At 47.8% G+C, this 23052-nt stretch overlaps 3 protein-coding genes and 1 long non-coding RNA gene across 36 annotated transcripts in view; 1 reads left to right on the top strand and 3 right to left on the bottom strand.

Moving 5' to 3' along the window:
- Positions 1–7091, bottom strand: part of TMEM25 (transmembrane protein 25) — a 21209-nt gene extending 14118 nt beyond the window's left edge. For 2 of the 16 annotated variants that reach the window (XR_014250385.1, XM_082411128.1), the window contains exons 1-6: positions 5758–6758; positions 5011–5301; positions 4673–4804; positions 4332–4362; positions 4077–4177; positions 3849–3935 (exon numbers count right to left, since the gene is read on the bottom strand). Coding sequence is in view for 13 of the 16 variants with exons in the window: in XM_082411128.1 (XP_082267254.1) it covers positions 3849–3935; positions 4077–4177; positions 4332–4362; positions 4673–4804; positions 5011–5301; positions 5758–6406 (1291 nt within the window). In the remaining 3 variants the exon portion in view is untranslated. Of the gene's footprint in view, positions 1–2394; positions 3700–3848; positions 3936–4076; positions 4178–4331; positions 4363–4672; positions 4805–5010; positions 5302–5757; positions 6759–6839; positions 6910–6961 lie in introns of those variants that run through there. The other 14 variants (XM_082411123.1, XM_082411130.1, XM_082411119.1 and 11 more) reach the window with 14 other exon arrangements.
- On the top strand, positions 7085–12173 carry LOC309637106. 5 transcript variants are annotated; one of them, XR_014250391.1, is made up of 5 exons: positions 7085–7219; positions 7678–7880; positions 9187–9288; positions 10941–11047; positions 11990–12173. It is a non-coding gene; the product is annotated as an uncharacterized lncRNA (long non-coding RNA). The 5 variants fall into 5 exon arrangements; XR_014250394.1 differs by having other exon boundaries at positions 7110–7223; XR_014250392.1 differs by lacking the exon at positions 7678–7880.
- Positions 7209–11021, bottom strand: TTC36 (tetratricopeptide repeat domain 36; the record flags this gene model as incomplete). The annotated part of the gene is made up of 3 exons (XM_082411192.1): positions 7209–7537; positions 9718–9906; positions 10904–11021. The coding sequence occupies 3 exons, from the start codon at positions 11019–11021 to the stop codon at positions 7275–7277; spliced, it is 570 nt and encodes a 189-aa protein (XP_082267318.1). The 3' UTR covers positions 7209–7274.
- KMT2A (lysine methyltransferase 2A) overlaps positions 11512–23052 on the bottom strand; it is a 74520-nt gene continuing 62979 nt past the window's right edge. For 11 of the 14 annotated variants that reach the window (XM_082410979.1, XM_082410985.1, XM_082410972.1 and 8 more), the window contains 5 exons: positions 19016–19190; positions 18746–18853; positions 17792–17875; positions 17245–17374; positions 11512–16651 (listed from right to left, as the gene is read on the bottom strand). In XM_082410979.1, the coding sequence (XP_082267105.1) occupies positions 16376–16651; positions 17245–17374; positions 17792–17875; positions 18746–18853; positions 19016–19190 (773 nt within the window). In that variant the 3' untranslated portion in view covers positions 11512–16375. Of the gene's footprint in view, positions 16652–17244; positions 17375–17791; positions 17876–18745; positions 18854–19011; positions 19191–23052 lie in introns of all 14 variants that reach the window. The other 3 variants (XM_082410978.1, XM_082410977.1, XM_082410982.1) reach the window with 1 other exon arrangement.

Consider the following 23052-nt stretch of genomic DNA (forward strand, 5'->3'; position numbering starts at 1 on the left):
ATAGAAAAACAATAGAGAAAATCAACAAAACCAAAAGTTGGTTCTTCAAAAAGATTAACAGAATTGAAAGGCCTTTAGCCAATTGTCTAAGAGAGACTCAAATAACTCCAGCCAGTGGGGACATTACTACCAATTCTACAGAAGAGAAAAGGAGCAGAGGGTACTATGAACAGTTGTATGCCAACAAACTGGATAGCCTAGATGAAATGGACAAATTCCTAGAAACACGAAACTTACCAATACTGAAAAAGAAAATTTGTAAGACCTATAATTAGTAAGAAGATTGAGTCAGTAATCAAAATTTTTTTAAAAATCAAAGTAAAATACACAAAACATGCAATTTACCATTTTAACTATTTTTAAGTGTACAATCCAGGGGCATTAAGTACATTCATATTGTTGGGCAACCATCACCACTGTCCAGCTTCTGAACTTTTTCATCATCCCCAATTGAAACTCTGGACCCATTAAACGACGATTCCTTCCTTTCCCTCCCTCAGTCCCCAGTAACTTCTGTTTTCTGTCTCTATGAATTTGCCTAGTCCAGGTACCACATAAGTTGAATCATACACAATTTGTCCTTTTGTATCTGGTTTACTGCACGTAGCGTAATGTTTTCAAGGTTCATCCATGTTGCAGCATGTGTCAGAATGGCCTTCCTTTTTAAAAAGCTGAGTAATATTCCATCGTGTGTATATACCACATTTCCTTTATCCATTCATCTGTTAATGGACATTTGCATTTCCACCTTTTGGCTGCTGCAAATAACACTGCTATTAATACTGGTGTACAAATAACTGTTAAGAGTCCCTGCTTTCAGTTCTTTGGGGAATAAACCTAGAAGTAGAATTGCTGGATCATAGGGTAATTCTATATTTAACTTTTTGAGGAACTGCCATACTAGCTTCCATAGTGGCTACACCATGTACATTCCCACCAGCAATGCACAAACTTGAACATTAACTTTTAGAAGTCTTGATTAAATAGTCTACTGTGTCTGGAGGAATTCAGTAAAACATAGTCCAGGTGGGAAAATGCAGCCTGAGCTGTGTGTGCTTGCCCAGAATGTTGGACTGCTGTACGTTCCAGCTCAAGGTAACTATTATTGGAGGGTAAAGATTAAAGATTAGGTGAGTGAAGTATAATAAAAATTGGGGAATTCCCTGGCGGTCCAGTGGTTAGGACTCCACGCTTTCACTGCCGAGGGCCCAGGTTGAATCCCTGGTTGGGGAACTAAGATCCCGCAAGCTGTGCAGTGCAGCCAAAAATAAAAAGTAAAAATAAAAATTGGTCTTCTTTCCCAGGAAAGATTGAACTGTCATGTTAAGGGTATTAGTAATGCTTGAAAATTCCATGATCCTTAGATCAAAAAGATTTCAGAAATATCAGAGAAGTAACTAGATCAGGTATCCCCCCCCCCCACTGGATATTTTATTATGAAAACTGTTAAATAAAAGAATTTTGGAAGAATTGTACAGTGAGTTCTAAATACTCACCAACTAAATCCTACAATTAACATTTTGCTATATTTGCTTTATCACACGTCCATACCTCTCTATCCATTCGTCAGTCTATCTTATTTTTTTATACATTTCAAGTAAGTTGCAGACATCAGTGCACTTCACCCTTAAACACTTCAGCATGCTGGAGAGGGTATGGAGAAAAAGGAACCCTCCTAGACTGTTGGTAGGAACGTAAATTGGTGCAGCCACTATGGAAAACAGTATGGAGGTTCCTCAAAAAACTTAAAAGAGAGCTACCGTATGATCCAGCAGTCCCACTCCTGGGCACATATCCAGAAAAGACGAAAACGCTAATTCTAAAAGTTACATGCACCCCAGTGTTTATAGCAGCACAATTTACAATAGCCAAGACTTGAAAGTAACCTAAGTGTCCATCAACAGATGAATGGATAAAGAGGATGTGATACACACACACACACACACACACACACTCTCTCTCTCTCTCTCACACAATGGAGTATTTCTCATCCATAAAAAAGAATTAGGAGTTGGGGATTAAAAGATACACACTGCTGTATAGAGGTAAGTTGTAACTCTTTCAGTTAGAACAGACCACATGGTGTTAAAAAAATTTTATCTCAATGCACTATAAATTCTTTTTGTGTCTTTTAATTTTTCCAGATTTAAAAGACTTAAGAGTAGAATATCACACTGCTATATATAAAACAGATAAACAACAAGGACCTGCTGTATAGCACAGGGAACTATAGTCAATATTTTGTAATAACCTATAATGGAAAAGAATCTGAAAAAGAATATATGTGTGTGTGTGTGTGAATCACGTTGCTGTACACCTGAAACTAACACACCTTTGTAAATCAACTATACTTCAGTTAAAAAAAAAAAAAAATTTGAGGGAATGAAACAGACATGCAGCATTCACTCGGTCAAGTTTATTGAGAATCTACCACATGCTCAGCACTGTCCTCGGCAGTAACGTGAGAAAAATTACAAACAAGATATCAAGAAGGGAAAAATACACTTTGCACTCTGTTAATTTGCAATCTTTTCCACGTTGCTTTTCAAAAGTGTTCTTGGGTTGTTTTGGGATATGTGCTCTCCCTCCTTTTTCCATGTCCCCCTAAGGTTTCCAGCACTGTCAAGTTATGTGCCACTATGGCCATCCCCTAAAGAACAGAGGATGGGACAGGAAGAACAGCTTCCTGCTGATGGGGCAGTCAGGGTCCTGCTGATGGGGTCCAGGGCTGGGGTCCCATAGCGGGGTAGATACTTTGAGCGGGAACCCGTCAACCCCGAGGGCTCAGGGCACTCACAGTGAACCATGAAAAGGCCAGACTTGGGGAAGCCCCAGACAGGGCCCTGGGGCCCTTGCTCACCCCCTCCCGAGAAGACATGCTTAAAGTGCTAACACTGTAAGAAAACAAGGCATAGCTACATGCAGGCCTGGACGCACCAGGCTTCTCACCTCCCATTCTTCCCCTTTCTTGTGCTAACACCAGGCGCTGGCACCACCAGGGCCCAGGCCAGTGGGGAAGTCTAGTGCCAGGTGAAGAAGTGGAGAAGGTCCAATGTATAACCTATGATGCCCAAGAGGGGGCTGGGGCAGAGAGGTATGCAGCAGAGGGTACTGGTTTGTGCTTGGCCAGCGCTGCTGGGCCAGAGGTGAGTTCCTGTGCAAAGGGCAGGTTGGTTCTCTACAGCTAGCAGGGTCCTAAATTTTCCCTGAGGGAACAAAGCTGCATAGCATGGGAAGGAGATCCAGGACGTGCAGAGCCCTCCCAACCAGGCATGCCCCATGCCTGCTGTACACGGTGCTGAGGAGCACCGGCGTGGGGCACAGAGCTGCCCCAAGCCGACAGGGCCACGCCACGCTTAGATGCTGGATGACCTCCAGGCACACCTGGACAGAGAGCCCCATCCGCCTGGGCACAGGCCATCATGCAGGCCCTCAACCAGAGTTGGAACAAGGGCTTAGGTCCAGCTGGCAGCCTTGCCAAGGATACCAGTGACCCAGAGGACAAGCAAAAGTGGCAGTGGCATGGCCTCTTCCCGTTGGCAATGTGGCCAGGCAGCGGGTGCCTTGGAGGAGGACCGGGAGGGTGCCCAGGGGCCAAGAAGGCACCCTCTGTCTTAGCCTCAGCTCAGAGCCAGATCTCATCACTGCTCACACTGGACACCCGATAAATGTAGCCCAGCATTGGGAGATGGATGAAACCTGCGGGTCAGAGATCCCAGGAGACTCAGTCACCCTCATTCCTTGGAAGTTGGGAGACCACTCTCTGCCCCTTGGGGATTCAGAGGCCTTTGGCACAAGCAAAAGGGCCGGGGAGCAGGGCAGCAGGGCAGCAGGCCCCTTTCCCATACCTCGGCTGGTGAGGAGGCCGCCGGGCTCCGGATCCAGAAGCTCCGGCTGGCTGTTGTCCTGAGCCATCTGCTGGTCCGCTGCTTTCCCTGTGGGGTGACAAAGGGGATGGTGCCCGGGTGAGGTGTGTGCCCGACGGGCTCTAGACCCTCCTAAGGCCCAGGGTCTCTCTTTTTCTCAGAAGCACCTCCACAGATAAAGCTGGGGCCAACAGAGGGTCCTGGATGTACCTCTGGAGTGCGGAGTGAGGTCGTTGAGCTGCAGGTGGGACGGGAGGGACATGTTCTCCCGCGGCAGGCGCACGTTGTTGAGTTTCAGGTTGTTGGAGTCACTACAGGGCAGAAAAAGGCTTGGATGGGCCCTGGCACCAGCGGGCACAGACTCCTGCTTGCGGCCCGTTCCCAAACTACCAGAAAGCCCAGGATCCCCCCGTCCCCATGCTGCCTCTCCATTTGGCCCATCCACCCAGCCCCAGGGAGAGTTACCTAGAGATCAGGGATGGGCGCCGGGAGGGGCCTGAGGAGAAAGAAACCACAGCGCTGTCTCCGTGTGCCCACCTGCTCTGGGCTCTGCCCCCTGCCCTCTTCAGGCCCAGAACCCTCAGGCAAGGGGTCTCTCAGATGCCCAGACTGGCTTCCCAGTGCCTGGCCCTGCTACCTGGGATGCATGTGGTCTAAATCATGGCCATGCCCAGGAAGACCTGTCCTACCACTTGTCAGAGACGTTCTGCCCAGCTCCACTCGCTGCCCATGGCCTTGCTGCCCACCCCCTGACCTCGTCTCCCCTTCCCCAGCCACCCTCTGCCCCCGCCCTGCTTTGGCCCTACCTTTGGTCTTCTTCGCTTTCCTGCAGACCAGGCAGGCCACCAAGGTGCTGAACCCCACCAGGGTGCCCAAGGCAAGCCCTCCAGCCACAACGATGCCCAGCAGTGGCACTTCCACCCGGGTGGCCAGGAGCCCTGCAGGTCATTCTCTGTTTAGGTTCCAAGCGGGCAGGGCCCCCCAACTCTGAGATGCCACAGGTCACTACTCTGGCCTCCTTGCCCCAGGTGGCCAGGGACAGCTTTCACCAGACTCGCCCAAAAGGCAACAAGCCTTCCTGTTTCTGCACCATGATCCCACACCCATCCGAGGCTTTGCTGGGCCCGTGGCTGGCAGTGCTCACCTGGGGCCGGAAGCGAGGCGCTGGTGACACCCACGTCGTTGGTGGCCACCACGGAGAGGTTGTGTGGCAGGCTGCGGAGCTGCAGCTGAACGGTGTGTTTGGTGAGCCAGGGGTAGTTCTGGGCATCCAGCACCAGGAAGTCAGAGGCGTTGACAGTCACCGGCCCATCCTGGTCGATCCAGGTCACGTTGGCAGGCGGGTTCGCACGCACCAGGGCAAAAAGGACGACCAGGAGGCCCAGGCCTTGAGCTTCCTGGTACTTGGCCCCAACCTGGGCAATCTCTGGCTTAACTGGTGCAAAGCAGAGACCAGTATGTTCCCACCACAGCCCCTTGCACGCCTTCCATTTCTTCCCAAACCCAGAAGGGAGCCAGGGGTCTGGACCTCTCCTTAGGGGGCACTGGGAAACAGGATGGCTGGGTCTGCCAGAGAGGCAGCATTTTGTACAAATGAAGATTAAGAGTATAAACACTAGAACCAAAATGTCAAGATTTGAATCCTGGCTCTGCTACTTACCAGCTGTATGACCCTGGGCAGATTGCTTAACCTCTCTGCCTCAGTTTTGTCATTTGTAAAATGGGGACAACAATAGTAATTACCTCATAGGATTACTGTGAGGATAAAGTGAGTTAATATTTGCAGAGTGCTTAAGTGTTTTTTAAATGTCCTACCAGACCACCTGCCTGGTGACTGCTGGGGGTCCCTGGGCAGAGAACCTCTGTCTCTGTCCACCTGAGGGGCACTCACATTGCACATTGAGGAGGACGGAGGCGTTGGCTGACAGGCCACTGTCTGGGTCCTGCAGGGAGCAGTTGAGCTCATGCTGGGCCCGCTGGGCAGTGACAGTGAAAGTGCTGGTGCCTCCAGAGAAGGCCTCCCCGCCCATGCTCAGCAGTCTTGAGGTGCTGGCCTTCTGCAGCTGTCCATCCAGGTACCAGGCCAATCGGGGGGTGCCAGGCCCCCCTGCCACCCAGCAGGTGAAGGCGTGGCGTTCATTCTCTCGAAGTGCCCGCTCTGCCCAGGTATGACCATCAATTTGTGGCGCCAACTCCCCCCAACCTGGAACACAAGGGATTCTGGGGAGGGCTGGTGGAGGCTTAGTACTGTTCTGTGACCGGGATGAGGTCCAGTTACGGAGGGGCAGCAGGCCAAGAGACAGAGCACCTGGGTTCTCTAACCAGGGACGGCTGTACCTTGGGGAGGTGGATGAAGGGAACCCAACTCTGGTGCCTGGAGTGGGTACCCAAACTGAAGATGCAGGCAAGGAGGGGAGAGAGGGGGACTTGACCGCACAAATGCATGGCCAAGGGCTGAACAGGGGTGTACCTGAGCTCAGAAGGGCCGGCAGGAGCAGAAGTGTGTGCGGGAGGGTAGCTGGCCCTGGAGGCAGCGCCATGGTGGCCCCGGCCTGGGCCCCAGGCTGCCGAGAGAAGGGGGCAGTCCTCGATGTTAGCCAGGTGAGAGCAGACAAGCTTAATAACTGCTCCAGGAATTTACTCTCCAGAAACAAAAATAAACCATGCACGGAAACACAAATGTATTACGATCCACAGTGGTGAAGGCAAGGACGCAAATGGTCGAGCCCAAAGGTCCAAACCCAGCCAGCACGTACCTGTACACCTTGCGGGCACAGAACTGAGCGCTGACTCCACGGGACAAACAGGCACACGCTCGCAGGTACACAGAAATAACCTGCAACCTTGCAGCCCGCACCAGGCCCAGAAACACACACGCGCGCGCGCGTAAACACTCGGGTACACGTGCCCCTCCCCCAAAGGGACCGTCCTTCTCCCGACCCCTGCTCTCTCCCGCCCGCTTCCCTCACCCACCTACGCCCCTTCTCCCCTCCTCCGGATTTGGGCCGAAGAGGAGGGGATCCAGGAGGCGGGGGTCGCGAAGCACGCCCGCCCCCGCCTCGCCCCGCCCCGCCCCGCCTTCCGGTGCAGCTCACCTGGCTCACTCCCCGAGAGCAGCCGGAGCGACTGCTCAGGTCTGATGAGCACCACAGTCGTCCGCAGGGGCCCGGGCTGCGCCAGGCAGGGCCAATCGATGCCCGACCTCGGCCCGAAGGACCCCCCCTCCCCCAGGGCGGCGGCTCCGGGACCACGTCCCGGGCCTCGCTGACGGCCTCGCGCGCCGGGGATACTTGAGCGCCCTTCCTTGCGGGGACGGCGGAGGACGCAGACACAGGCGGTGGCTGGGAGAGCCGGCAGGTTTATTGGTTGCGGGAGTCCCTCTTCCCCCCACGCCTGCCCGCCGGCGGCTCAGCGCCGGTCGCGGGGCCCGCGCAGCTGCCCCATCACGTCGGCCAGCATGCGGTTGCACAGCGCCGCGTACGGGTTGAGCAGCACCAGCTGGCGCCGAGCGAACGGGCTGCCCAGCCGCGCCGCCCGCTCGAAGTCCCCGCGGGCGTCGTCGTCCCGGCCCTGCAGTCGCGCCACGAGCCCGCGCTGCACGAAGGCCTGGCGGGCGGCGCGACCCCGGCCGCCGCTCAGCGCCAGCGCGCGCTCCAGGTCCTCCAGGGCGCCTGCGGAACCGACAGACGGGCGGGGGTCAGGGCCGCGGCCAGCAAGCGATCCGGCCCCGAGCGGAGGCTCTGGGGCTCGGCCGTTTACATCCCGCCTGCACTTGACTCTAGAGATCGGTATTGTTATTCCCTTTACGCAGATGAAGACTGGAAGAGTTGGCAAGACTCGGCCTGGGCTGCACAGCCAGTTAGTGGCAGAGCTGGGACTGAAGTCCAGGTCTCGCCTTGTCCGTGTTATTTTCTACCATCTGATACATCAAAACACGAACGGAGGGTCACTATGTTATGAATCTGGCCCTGTTGCCAGGCACGCATACGTTATTAACCATCTACCATGTGCCAGGTGACTGACTCCGAATCCCAGAGTCCAAAAACATTAGAATTACCTGACAACCATGTCTTATACAATAAAGTCCTTTTTTTCCTCTCTTTTTTTTGCCGCACCGCGGGGTATGCGGAATCTTAATTCGCTGACCAGGGATTGAACCCGTGACCCTGCAGTGAAAGTGCAGATTCTTAACCACTGGACCCCCAAGGAAGTCCCTCTCTAACTTTTGAAGACATTTCACTCCTCTTTTCCATTGATGCCTTAAAACCGCTTCTCTCACCTGTGTTCTCTACTGACTGTCTCTTCTCATTCTTTATTTCCATGGTCTTCATTATTTTGTATCTAATTTTCTTTGAAAGAGGTCTTGGAGCCAGAGCTGGCCTGCAGCATTTTTGTTTTTATCATCCTCGTAAATACTTGGCTTATTAGGCATCAGAGCTGTGAACTCAACCTCAGGCAGCCAGCTGGTATCCACGGTAGGGTACCGAGCTGCATTTCTTCTGCGCTCTGCTTCAATTCACTCAAGTTCTCTAGTCTATAGCGCCTGCCAGGGCAGGGCGCTGGGGGAGCGCCAGCAGCATCCTACAGCAAGGCTGGTCTTCCCTGTCCTCTCGCTGTGTGTTTTGGTCCCCGGAACCCAGCAGAGGCTCTGCTCCCCATCCTGACTGGTCGGTTGAGAAGCTTTCTAATCACAGCATTCCTTGGTTTCCCTCAGAGGAGCTGGTCAGGAGGAATTGAAGGCCTTCTCAAGGAAGCATCCCCTCTGATGCTCTCTGGGGTTTTGGTCTGCAGGCTGTCCCAGCGGCCTTTATGGCCCTGCTCTGCCAAAGCCAGGTGGCAGACAAGCCTGGGAAAGGCCCTCAGAGTCCCCCAATATTCCCAGAATGGAGTCCAAACTCCCCAGCCTGGCATTCCTGGCCCCAGGAACACCTCTACCACCACGGGTCTCGATAGTCTAGTAGTTCCCTACTAGGCTTCTGTGGTTTACCCTTTAGTTGAAGCCCGTTAGTGATTTCCAGTGTTTTCAAGACAAAGTCCGATCTCGGCCTAATGTTCGCAGTTGTTCACTCTCTGGCCCCTGTTTACCTCTCCAGGCTCTGGAGAGGCTCCATTCTTCCAGCACGCCCTTTTCCAGCCAGATTCCCTGTACCTGTCCATGACTTCAGGACCTCTACAGGCCGTGCCTTCTCCCACTCCCTGCCCTCCATCCAGCTAACGCCTACTCATCCTTCAGAACTCACTCCTCAGGAACAGATCCCATGCTGAACCCTCTCAGCTTGTTATGCTGCTATTATATTTATGTGTCTGTTCTACCCTCTAGGCTGTGAGCTTCTTGAGAAGCAGTATCATGTGGGGATTAAGAGCACAGGCTCTGGAGCCTTGCCACCTGGACCAGATCCCAGCTCTGCCGCTTCTCAGCTGCGTGAGTAGGAAGCTACTTAACCTCCATGCTTCAGTTTCTTCATCTGCAAAATGGAGATAACAGTAGCACGTACCTTTTAGGGTTGTTATGAGGATTATATGAATGACTACAACTCACATGTGAAGTGCTGAGTGCCTGGCACATAGTAATTGCTATAAGCACTATAATCCTCAGCACCTAGCCCACTGCTAGAATAGTAGGCTCTCATTAAATTTTTATAAATATGTAAATGGAATGCAGTCCCCCTGACTCTCACAATATCCCCAAGAGGTTAGCCGAGCCCATGATATGTCTCTTATGGGTAGAGACATAGGTTCCAGAGGGGCTTAGTGACTTCCCACGCCCCGTGCCCAAGCCCCACAGACACACCGTCTCTGGTCTGTGCCCTCCCCGGCCCCTCTGCACAGGCTCCAGGGACTCTCCCCTCACCTGCCACGTCTCCCTGGAGTAGCCGGGCCTGGGCTCGGTTGCTGTAAGCTGAGGCCTTCTCAGGCAGCAGGTTGATGGCTTGGCCAAACCTCTCCAGGGCCGTGCTGAGGTCGCCAGCCTCTGCTGCCATCACCCCTTGCAGCTCCAGGGCCTTGGACTGCTCCAGCTGTGCTCGAGGGAAAACTCCATCTGTGCCAGGGAGGGAGCCAGGAGTGGACAGGTGTGCAGTTGGGAGCAGGAAGCAAAAGCCACCTGGGGCTTTGGAAACCTGGGACACGAGCCAGGGCTGACTGGGCAGGGCTGTAGGTCACAGCAGGAGTCAGATGCAGTGTTTGGGGCAGGGGGAACGGAGGTCAGCAAGGCAGAGAGCTAGCCCTGCTTAAAGTTCCAAAGGGACCTGGGAAAGGCGCCTTGGTTGGCTCCCCACTGCCAAGAGAATGAAACCCAAACTCCTTAGCCTGTAGCTAAATGATTTGCTCAAGGTCACACCGCCCATAAGCTGCACAGCTTGGATTTGAACCCAGGTCTTTCTGGCTCTTCAGTCTGTCTCTGTTTTGTTCTACTCCACTGCTTCCAACAGGAAGGCCGCCATGACATACCCGGGTCATGAAAACCATTTCCAGTGTTTCTCTCAGCTTTTCAGCCTGAAGTTGCATTAAGGCTTAGGTTTCACTCCTTTAGAAACAAAGGGCATCAAAAACCCCTGACGCGGACAGCAGGCCCCCTTAGGGGCTGGTGGAAAAGCCAGTGAGCGCACTTGCTCTGGAAGAATTAGCTCAGGGCTTGGCTTGTAAGGTGTGTGACACTGAATACTTGCTTAGGTTGGAGCTGTTTAGCTGAGCCACCCCCTGCCCTGTTTCTTTCTTTCCTGCTGTGGAGGGTGATATACTCTGACAAAGACGTGAGCGTATCACATGGCCCCTCTCCCCACCAGCACAGTTAAGCTTGGACCATGGGGTGAACTGAGTGGGGAGGTAAGTTCAGAGGGGGGTGGTGGAGGACAAACCTGGCTTTCTCCTCTGGCCACAGTGACTCCTGCCGAGCCCCCGTCAGTGCACTGAGGGTCAGCAATCATCATCCAAGGGTCGTGGAACAAGGGCCCTCGTAAGACCACCTACCTATGCCACCCCAGCGAGGCAGCAGACCAGCCAATGTGGAGAGCTATACTCCAAGGTCGAATACTGACCTTCATCTCCTCCTTCCTTCTCTGCTTCCTCTCCCAGGTCCAACCCAACAATGTCTCCAAACGGAGTGTCAGGGTTGAAGATGGCCTGCAGCACTGCCTGATCATTTGGAGTCCCCATGGTGCTCAACTCCAAAATCCGAAAAGGTGACTTACTGTGAGAGGGAGGAAAAAGGGGTGAGGGCCGAGCCTCCAGCCAGCTGATCCGGAGGGAGGAGGTCCGTTTGAGGACCAGCCCCCATGAGGAGGAGTGTTGACCATTCCTTGGCTGCAGTGTAAACTCAGCCCCCTTTAGCCTGGGGATAGTGACCCTGGCTTGGCAGAATATATTTACAAATATTTCTCAACTGCCTCCCTACCCCCACCCCAGTCCTAGGGAGAAACAGAGTAAGTAAATCGCATTTCAGCTTTAAGGTGGAGTGGAGCAAAGAGAGGGTACTGCCCAGGCTCTCCCTGAAATGCTTTCATTTTATTATATTCATAAATAGGGAGGAACTCATTAGAAGCCAACGCTTGACCACCCGTGGATGAAGAAGGGGGATATATGTACCAAGTAAAGGAACTATTCCTCTGTCCTCTTGACCTCTTCCTCATATCCAGAGTTCATTAGGTCCTGAACATACATCACTGATGAATAAGGGAAGAAAATATGGTTAAGAGAGACAGTGTAGAGTGGGGCCTGAAGGAAGGTGGTGGGGAATGATTTCATGATTCCACCTTAAAAGAAAGGACCGTGGAAGGGACTCTGTAATCAGGTCACGGGCCACGCCCCTCCCATTCGTCCACCTCAGCCAAAGCCAAAAGAAAGTTCAACCATGTGCAGCAATAAACTTGACATGTTTATTAATTAAACTATCACTTAAATAAAAAAAAGTGCATAGAAAATAAACATGTTTAAAAACTCCTTTTTTTTTTTACAACTATGTACACTTTTTACTTTTACATTCAGTCTTTCGTAGACAGCTTTCAGCATTATTATTTTTTGAACTATTAAAGTATTTTCCTTCATCCCTGTCACAGGGAGTTAACACTGATGGACTTTAGACACATTTTTTTCCTTTTTTTTTTTTTCTCTTTTTCTCTAACCAGAAGCTTGGAAGAACACAAGGAAAAAAAAACCGAAAGATCTGTTATACATGATAAAGTTGTCAAGAAATGTCTTATTTCTAGAAAAGAAGCTTGTCATCTGTTGAGCTTTTGAAACAATTATTCAACTACCTGTATTTACTAAAGAGACTGTTAAAAGTTCAATAAAAGAAACACCACAAGTCTATTTTCTTGGTTGAAAGACAGAACTAGAGTACCTCGGAACAAGATACCAGGAAAGCACAGAACACAATTTTCCCCTAAATGCAGGTGGTAACCCCAACATTCATAACCAAAAATAGAGAAACAAGGAGTACAGGTACTGACTGGCAACATTCACAGGCAGAAAAAATCCAGGTGACACCATTTCTGCATTTCTCTCTGATCCCAGGAATGGACTGTTCCGCCATCCCCTTAGGATGGGTCCCCCCCTATTTGGGGGGATCAGAGGAGCGCCAGACTGACATTTTCCTGCCACTACTAGCAACTGTAACACAATCCTTATCTATAGTGTTAAGAGAATTAAAAGCCATGGACTGAACTAGGCTTTGTTACATGGTGCATTACTATATTAGTTCCTATATATATCATATTTATATTTATTTGAAAACCAAAACAAAAAAGTTGCAAGTTTTCAGAGTGTGAGACTTGACTGGTATTCATGATTCGGCACAAAACCATCTGCTAGATAACCTTGTATTGCTTTAAAATGAAGGAAATGAAACATAAAATTACACCCAGCCCTTTGCAATGACCCGCTTTTCCTTTAAAAAAAAAACCCAAAAAAACCACAACTTGATTTCTATTTTAAAAAATCCCAAATCAAACTTAACATCTGACAAGGTTTTGACCTTTAGTATTTTCAGATATTTGATTGAACGACAGTCCTTTAGAAAGATACATTCATTAAAAGGTTTTTTTTTGTTGTTTTTTGTTTTTTTTGTTGTTGTATTTTTTTTTTTTTTTTTTTAAATCAAGGGAGCTGCATGGTGCTCACGGCATTGGCCGGGGGTTTGACAGAGGCAAGCGGGGTGGTGGAGTGGATCCCGGCCAAGGAGTCTGGTTGAAAACTTATATATAGCTGCCAGGGCTTCCCCCTTGATTCTTGTCATTGGTCTAAAAACAGGAGGGGCTGGGCTGGAGGTGGCGGATGGTAATGGAGGGAGCCAAGGGACCAAGTTCCGGCCAAAGGGTCAGCGCCATGCAGCTATTCTGGTTACACAGTTGTCACTGGCCACCAGGAAATGCAGCCACAACAGGTTCTAGCAGCAAAGCTGTAAGTGAGCTGGCTCTGTCACTGAGACCTGACCAGGTTTGCAGCTGTTACTCCTTAGGGATTTGGGATGCCCCTTAGGGGATTCTTGGGAATGACCCACCACAGTTCCTCAGTCTGCACTTTTGTGCGGAGATTCCCTTGGTCACTTTCAAAACAAACTCGGAGGTGTTTTGGAGATAGCTATGCCATTTCTTTTTTTTGCCTTCTTTCCCTCTTGTAGGGAAACCTTAGCTTATTCCCCAAGTTGCTGGCAGGTACGCTGAATTTTGGCAATGGACTCAAGGCTGAGCTCTAAGAGGAATTCCTCATTTCCATGGTTGACAGGGAGTGGAAAGGCAAGGCAAACCATCGGCAGCTGGCAGGAGAAGGAGAGCTGGGGGTTCCTCCCCTGGCCTCAGGGTTTGGGACTGGTAGAAAGAGCTGAGGAGGGGCTCACAGTACAGCACGGCCTAGCAGGGCAGTAACTAGGTCTATTTAGCTGAGTTTCCCCCACCCCCGACTGGCCTTTGGGTCTTTCTCAAGGTGAATTCATGACCCATCAGTGCATTAATCATTTCAGTAACAAATGCAGCTTAAGGTTTTTTTCTTTAAAAAAAAATAGGAATAAAAGGATTTACAAAAAAACCTCACACAGTGCAATAATAAAGGAAACCAGACACTAGTGGAACCCCTCGGGCCACTGTATCTTGTTCACGGGCAAAAGGAGGAAGGGAGGTGAGGTCTGGGTAGAGTGCTTTTCCCCAGTCCCCTGCTGGCACTTCTCCACGATGACAGGGAGTCTCTGCCTTCCTGGCCACAGTGCTGGGCTCCCTGCATGACAGTGAAAACAGTGACAATGTTCCAGCAGAGCCACCAAAGTTCTTAATTAAGGTCACGGAAGAACAGGGAGCCCAGGATGGAAGGCACAGCAGAGCCACGAGTCCCGGGGCAGAGAGCGCTGGGCTGAGTCGTATTGCTTCGCTAGACTTCCTTCCGTAGGAATGGGCTTCTCGAGGCGAGAAAAGGTGCCTCGCCCTCCACTGGACTACGCTGCTCTGAAACCTTGTAGCTGACAGAGGCAGAGGAGAATCTGCGTTATCGTGAGTGGTCAGACTGTGCTTCAGTTTCAACGGGCTGCCCCAAAAGAGGGCACAAGGGGATCCAGGGGGTCTTTGCAGGCATGAGGACTTGGTGGGCAGAGGGAGAGGGAACGAGGTGACCTATGAGGCAGATGGTGATGGAAAATGTCAGGTTGCCATTCAGCTTGGATGCTAACTCTGAAGGAGAAAAGACGAGGGAAGTGTAGGTTCCCGCCTCTCAGCACTGAGCTGTGCCAGAAAGGAGAGAGACAGCGCAGGAAAGAAGAGGAGAAACTGCTGTTGAGATCCTACCGCAGCCTTTTCAGGAGCTTCAATTTGGGAAGGAGGGGAGTGGCCCGATGGAGTTGGGGGACTTTCCTTTGCCATTTATTGTCAAAGAGCAAACCCAGCAAACGTTTATGTCAACAGGGCACAAACGAGCTACACATTAAACAACAAAAAGTACACCTTCCAGGGGGAAGTTGGGCAGGAAAAACCAGACTTTGTGTGTTCAGCTGAATATTTTCTCTAACTTCATCCTATGAAAATAAAAAATTATTAAAAACCGATCTTCTTTTAAATTAGGATAATACCGCGGTTTAAAAAATAGCCTTGTCATAAGTGCTTCTCCCTATGAAGTGCTTCTCATAGAAAAATATACAAAATATATTTACATTTATAAAACCTTAAATAGTAAACTGTAAACAGAACAGAGTAAAATCCAATGACTTAATTTAACAGGTTCAGGACACTGTCTTGGGGAAAGGAAGAGACGAAACATTTGATGCTGTTTTGACCACATCCTAGGGAGTAATCAGGGCAGTAGTGTCATTTAATTTACTTTATCCATAGATTTTGTGCAGGTGGCAGAGTTCCCTCGATACAAGGTGGTCTAGTCCCCAAGTTTTGGGCCTTGAAATCTGATTAGTGTTCTGCCTTCAACTGGACACTGACCATTTAAAAATTAAGTCTTCCTATGTCTTAACAAGGGGAAAGTAAAGTTATCATGTCCTAGGAATGGGGCCCAGGGGTTACCCTGGTTGTGATACTCTGGTCGTTGCATGATTCAACTCCTATTTAAATAATCTTCCTCTTCTAAAAAATCATGCTACATATATTTCTTTAAAACTCTCAGTGGAGTTTTATGAAAACGTCTCCGAATTCTGTCTGGTTATGGCCAATGGCTCCTGTCCACTTCCCCACTGGGAGTGCTTACAGGCTCAGGGAACGTTTTGTAGGCACATCCTATGCCCAACAGGGAGTGTCCTCGAGCAGGGAGTCACTCTCCCCTACCACCCAGAGAGCACGGGAAAGCAGTGGGATGCAGAACGGGGGACGAGAAAAGTGGAGTGAAGAGAAGGAATGAGAGGGAAGCCGCTCCTATTGTCTAGGAAGGTGACTGACTGAGATAAGGCTCATGGGGGTAACACTCCCACTTACAGCCCACAGGCTCAACGTTTGGTAATGAACTGGCACAACCCCAAGACAGCCTTTGACACCAAAGGTGCTACGAAATCCTGTCTCCCAACCAGAAGGGAACTCTCAAGTGGGAGCATAGTAGGGAAAACCACCAGACCGTCTTTGTTCAACACACGGCTACAGGCTGGGCCCGGCTGGCAAACTGTCAGGTACCCAACCAACCCCGCACCGGGGCTGTGCCTGACCCCTTGCTTACAGTGCTCTGGAAAGGCCAAGGCGAGGATGGCAACTTCTCTCTGAGGAGGTGCTCAGGCCCGATCTCCCAACATAACTAACCCTCTATAGGCTCCTTCCAGGCAAGTCTGCTAGGGACCCGTTTCCCACTTTTTAACGGCACGCAATCAGAGGGGCCCCAGGAGAAAGCCGATCGCGGATCTTTGCTTCGAGACCTCATCCCTCTCCAGGACTATGATCACATGTATAATGTGAATATGGGGCCTAAGGGAGCCCAGCCGTCACGCAGGCCCCTCAACTGTGCCCACTCAATCCTGGAACTCCTGGCTGCCGGCAAAGGCCTTCGGCACTGTTTTGGAGGCCCTGGGTCCTAGTGCTCCAACAGTGGGGAGAAGAGCAGCTTTAGTTTAGGAACTTCCGGCATTTCTTGGCACCACAGTTGCAGGGTAGCTTGTTGCTGGCATCCTCAATGGGGAACTTATAGTCGTAAGTGAGTTCCTCCCCTCGGTAGATTTTGCGCATGGCGAAGATGACAATGTGCTTCTGCCCGTCGATATTGATAACCCGAGAGTAGCAGTTAGGCTCACATGAGTGATTGATGAAGCGGGCAGCGTTTCCATGCATGGTGGCATCTACCACCTCGGAGTCATCGATCCGGAACATGTAGCAACCGATGCCCTACAGGAAGGAGAGCGGAGAAGAACCTGTTATTTATTACAGCGCAGGCTTGACAACATTTCCCAACCTTTTTCTGATGTGACCTTAGCCACTGATGAACAGGTCCTTCTGGTAAAATTTCTGGATTTCTCCCATCTTTCAGGATGCCTCCATGACAAATTCCTAGATTACAGGCACTAGGCTAGAAGTTTCTTAATGTCTCCACAGGCAAGAGAAACCTAAAACTTGTGTCACTGTGTGTTGTTGTTGTTTTTTTTTTTAGCTGCACCGAGCAGCTTGCGGGATCTTAGTTTCCCAACCAGGGATTGAACCCGGGCCCCTGCAGTGAAAGCGTCGAGTCCTAACCACCGGACAGCCAGGGAATTCCCGTCACTGTGTGCTTGTGACCCTGGGATCCATTCAGACAAACCTTCAAAGAGTATCTTTGTGTGCTAATCCCAAGAGTGGACTGGGACCACCACAAATTCAGAGATGTTAAAATGTAAAAAAAAACAAAAACAAAAACTAATTCTTCCGCGATCTAGGGATCATCTTTATAGTTGATGGCCCCTTTCTATAACAAAAGAACTGGAGAATGAAAGTGTGGAACTCACCTTGCTGTCATAGTACTTCTCTCGCTTGTCAGTCTGGATGGAACGGATGACATTGCCAGCGTACTCAATCACCATCTCACCTGCATCGATGTTTCTCTTACAAAAAAGACCCCGGCCATGGATGGGAGACCTAGGACATAAAGATGGAAAAGACATCAGCCGCAGATTTTGCAAATAAGGTTAAATGTGTGAATACATGAATAAATGAATAAAATCTCCTGGTCTATTAGTTCCCCAGGAGAGACAGAGACTTGGAAAGAATCTGGACCCACCTGATTTGAGTATATTAATCACTCTAACAAACAGCCAAGGATTAAAGATTTCTCCGTTCCAAAGCCCACCAGAAGTAGCAATACTTTAAAGCTTACTGTATTAAATTCCTCGTTCAACACAAGGAGTTGCAGGATCCCAGGACATCAGGTTCAATTAGTAATATTGATAAAAACCTCACTTACTGAATGAAGGAGGTCACTCCAGCATTTGATCCACTTTGATTTTGGAAAACTTCATTAGTTTTCTATAATTCTTTCTACAATTTTAGCCATACCTGTAGACACCAACTGCCTCCTTAGAAGTCTTTTTTAAGTGCCGGAAACGCATGGGCATTGGCAGATCCATACTAGTTGCCCTCCTAAAGAGAGACGGTTCGTTATTAATGAATTCTCTTCAGGAAATCATCAGTTTTGAGTCTTGGATCAAAGGTTCCTAGAGCATATGACTACACTATTCTGTGTGTTCAATCCCAAGCATAACAAAGGCCTTATAAAATCAGGCCTAAAATATAGTGTTATATATGAAGTCTGTGGTGGTACATGCAAAGCTGACAGAGTATACTACAGTTAAAGAAAATAAAATATACATCTTATAGTTATTTGAATTTCTCCTCTGTGACACATTCCCCTCTCTTTGCCAGCCAGCTACTGTTACTTCAACACAAACTCTATTTCAGTCTTCTTAAATGTTATCTGGGAAATTGTGATCTAAGCAAAACTGCAACAGAGGGAAGCAAAGAGTATTTCTTTTTTTATTTTATTTTTAAATTTTTTATTGAAGTATAGTTGATTTACAATGTTGTGTTAGTTTCTGGTGTATAGCAAAGTGATTCAGTTATACATATATTCTTTTTCACATTCTTTTCCTTTATGGTTTATTACAGGATATTGAACATGGTTCCCTGTGCTATACAGTAGCACCTTGTTGTTTACCTATTTTATATACAGTAGTTTGTAGCTGCTAATCCCAAACTCCTAATTTATCCCTACCACCTTTCCCCTTTGGTAACCAAAGTTTGTTTTCTGTGTCTGTGAGTCTGTTTCTGTTTTGTAAATAAGTTCATTTGTATCATATTTTTGATTCCACATATAAGTGACATCATATGGTATTTGTCTCTCTCTGACTCACTTCATTTAGTATGATAATCTCTAGATCCTTCCATGTTGCCGCAAATGGCATTATTTCATTCGTAAAGAGTATTTATGACCGCTCTCTACTCCAGACTTACCGAGCTGACTTCAGCTGTACCTCCTCCTCTTCCTCATCATTGGGGTTGTATTCAGGAGGCTGCCGGTGTTTAGAAGCCAGGAAGTTAAACATGTCAAATGCTGACTTCCTGGAGCCAAAAGATGAAAATATACTTAGAGAAATTCTTTAATAGAACCAGTGAAGGACAGTGTTAACACTGGAAATCTCAAAGGTTAAGTGGGAAAATAATTATATCATTAGATCATAAAATCAAGACCTCAAACTGCTTATGGAAAGGAAGAGAACTTGCCTCAGGTGGACTTCAGCCCTGGCCGAGCCATGAGGGTTCAGTGGAGGTTCATTGGCCTCCTCTGGTTTGTGGAAACGGAATTTGTAATTCCTACAGTGCTTGGCACCAGACAGTTGCTCAATCAGGAACACAACTGCATCGTGGAGAATCCCCAGCATCCTCAAACCGTTCACACCTGCAGGGTCAAAGGCACCCGGGTAGTGAGGAGCCCAGCCAATAGGAAGCTGCATACAACCACAGAAATGCCTAAGCTAGGGAATAACTCAGCCAGAGGCTGCTCAAGGGTGAATTATACTAAAGACAAGCTAGAAATCAACATTAGATAGCCATTAAGATGATGCGGATACAGATCCATCCATATGGAAAACACTCATGATAGATTAAGTGAAAAAAGCATGCCACCAAACTATGGACTATTTTCTATGTTCTCTGTGTACACAGAAATGCTATATGTGTTATTTCGTTTCATGGCATAATGACCACACCAGGCAGGAAATGCTAGCTTCATCTCAAGGTAAGTAAACCTAGGCTCACACCCGAGGTCACATAGCTAGTGTGACAGAATTTGAACCTTGGTCTGTACAACTCTAACTATGATCCCATTTTTGTTTACAGGTAATGGAGTAATCAGCTCACATGCACACAGGCACCTCACTAAAATTTATAAGGAATGTTAGTGAACCCCTAACAGAGAACTCTCTTCCGTGCTGTTACAGTGAACTTATGGAGAAATACACTCAATAGCCACTTTGTTTTACTCACTTAGTCTTATTCCATTAATGAGCATTTCTTATTTCTTTTTATTTAAAAAAAAAATTTATGTAAGTCTGCTGGCACAGATGGTGAAAGGCTTTCTAAAATGGTTGGCTTCAGGACTTCCCTGGTGGTGCAGTGGTTAAGACTCTGTGCTCCCAATGCAGGGGACCCGGCTTCAATCCCTGGTCAGGGAACTAGTCCAACATGCATGCCACAACTAAAAGTTTGCATGCCACAACTAAGGAGCCCACATGCTGTGACTAAGACCCGGCGCAACCAAATAAATAAATAAATATTAAAAATAATAATAATAAAATAAAATGATTGGCTTCTTTCCTTAAAGGATGGGACATAGTAATAATTGCCATACCTCTTTTTAACACTAGCAAATAGCTAGTTAAATAAATAGTATATCATTTACAATTACTGTTTTTGGTATTAATAGATACCAAAATAATAATGGCATCTATTGTGGACAAGATATTATTTCATAGGCATAACTGTGTTAGGATCACACATGGAATTCCAACAGACACACAGTTTGTGTTATAAAGCATATTTATAGAGATGTAACCCCAGTGTAATCTGGGGGCCATATGCTATGTCTGGAAGGATATCCATGTTTAAATGTTAACAATTACTTCTAGGAGGTGGGACCCCGTCCACCAATTTGTTATTGTGGTGATTAGCTTCTCCAAATTTTAAAATTCTACATCTTGTATAATTTTTTAAAAGAGGGGCAAGTTATTATCAGGTGCCTAATTTCCACTTCACTTACGAGAATCTCTAAGGGATATAATTTGGTTTTAGTGGCAAGCAGAAAATTAAGTCTCCAGATAAGCAACATTCTTATGATCACAATCGTTGTTCTGATTAGAACTCAACCTATAAAAGTATTAAACACAAGTCGACAACATAAGAGCTTGAAGTCATATAAGACAATGGCAAACTTTTTTTTTTTTTTCTATACAACACTGATTTTCCCTAAGAATTTCTTCCTAGGAGTTTTAGATTGCTGTGGATTCCTAGGTAGAAAAAGCCATTAAAAAGCATACTTAAGTGTATTTTCACAAAATTCATTTTAATGTTTAGGCTGAGTGTTCAACTCTAGTGTCCAACCTTCACTGGAGGGCTTACAATGAGATTGGACACTGTGTCAATAATGGGAAAAGAAAGATGAGTTGCACATGGCCCCTGTTCTCAAGGAGCCCTTGGCAGAGGGAGGCAGATATGAACACAGACCTCGCAATGTGAAAGCAACCAGATAAAGGTGTAGTATAAAGTACAACAGGGAACAATCTATTCTCGTGTGGGCCATTCACTTGTTCATCCAACAAATATTTACTGAGCACCTACTGTATCTCCCGCATTCTTTCCATCTCTCCACTGTGCCAGACAGAATCTTGGGAAAACAAAGGTGAACAAGACAGGAAGGTACCCGAGACAGAAAGGTCTCAGATTTTTTTTTTTTTAAATAAATTTATTTATTTATTTATTTATTTTTGGCTTAGTTGGGTCTTTGTTGCTGCACGTGGGCTTTCTCTAGTTGCGGTGAGCGGGGGCTACTCTTCGTTGCGGTGCGCGGGCTCCTCATTGTGGTGGCTTCTCTTGTTGTGAAGCACGGGCTCTAGGCGCATGGGCTTCAGTAGTTGTGGCTCGCGGGCTTTAGTGCACAGGCTAAGTAGTTGTGGCATGCGGGCTCAGTAGTTGTGGCTCGCGGGCTCTAGAGCGCAGGCTCAGCAGTTGTGGTGCACGGGCTTAGCTGCTCCGCAGCATGTGGGATCTTCCCGGACCAGGGCTCAAACCCGTGTCCTCTGCGTTGGCAGGCAGATTCTTAACCACTGCACCACCAGGGAAGCCCAGGTCTCAGCTTTAATGTCACCAGAACCCTTGGACCCTTACCTAATACCATATATAAAAATTAACTCAAAATGGGTCAAGGACCTAAACGTAAGACCTAAAACTATAAAACTCTTAGAAGAAAACATAGGACAAAATCTTCATGACACTGAATTTAGCAATGCTTTCTTGGATATGACATCAAAGGCACAGGTAACAAAAGAAAAAACAGACAAATTGGACTTCATGATGATTAAAAAATGTTGTGCATCAAAAGATACTATTAAAAAAAGCTAGTATTCAGTGATTTCTCTGAATTCTATCTCAAATCCCTTCAGTCAGGATAATGATCTTAATTTGGCATATTAGGGTACTTAAATAAATCATGTCAGGTTCATTACTTTTATTTTTTTATTTTTGGCTGCACCGCACGGCTTCCCTGACGAGGGACTGAACCTGGGCCCTCGGCAGTAAGAACACAGAGTCCTAACCACTGGACCGCCAGGGAATTCCCAGGTTCATTATTTTAATTAATTCTCACGACAAATTTTGAAGGTTGCATTAATATTCCCACTTAAGGAGACTAAGCCTTGAAGAAGTAAATTAGCTTGCACCTGAAATAATGTTGATAGCAAAAGTGCAGAAATGGGACTTGAACTCAGTTTCTGTCTCCAGAGTTCATGGTTTCTAACCACCATTCCATGTGGCAGCAAAAGACATGGATAAATGAAAGCAATCTTTGTGCCGTTGGCGAAAAGGGCTGAGCTACTCAATTTGAGACTGAGACCACTGAGCTCGGGATGCTGGTTTCCTCTAGGAGCAGAATCTTACACACATTATCAGTAATCATTTCAGAGTGACTCCTGGGAGAGGCCATGTACAAATTTAATTATAGTTCACCCAATGACTGCCACAGTTGGACAGAGCAGGACCTACGAGCCATATTTTTCTGCCCCCCAAATATCTCCCTCACCAATCTAAAAAAAACAAAAAACAAAAAAGACACTATCCAGAGTTAAAAAGGAGGCAGCCCACAGAATAGGAGAAAATATTTGCAAATCATACATCTGATAAGGGATTAATATCCAGAATACATAGAACTTCTAAAACTCAACAACAAAAAAACAAACAACCTGATGAAAATATAGACAAAGGACTTGAATAAACATTTCTCTAAAGAAGACATATAAATGGCCAATAAGCACATGAAAAGATGCTCGACATCTCAAGTCATTAGGGAAATGTACAGAAAACAAAAACAAGTACTGGTGAGGATGAGGAGAAATCGGAATTCTTGTGTACCATTGGTGGGAACGTAAAATGGTACAGCCACTGCAGAAAACAGTATGATGGTTTCTCAAAAAATTAAAGATCGCATCACCATGTGATCCAGCAATTCCACTTCTGGGTATATACCCAAAAGAATTGAAAGCAAAGTCTTA

Source organism: Balaenoptera physalus (genome assembly GCF_965194825.1).
Source record: "Balaenoptera physalus genome assembly, chromosome: 10".
NCBI classification, from domain to species: Eukaryota; Metazoa; Chordata; class Mammalia; order Artiodactyla; family Balaenopteridae; genus Balaenoptera; species Balaenoptera physalus.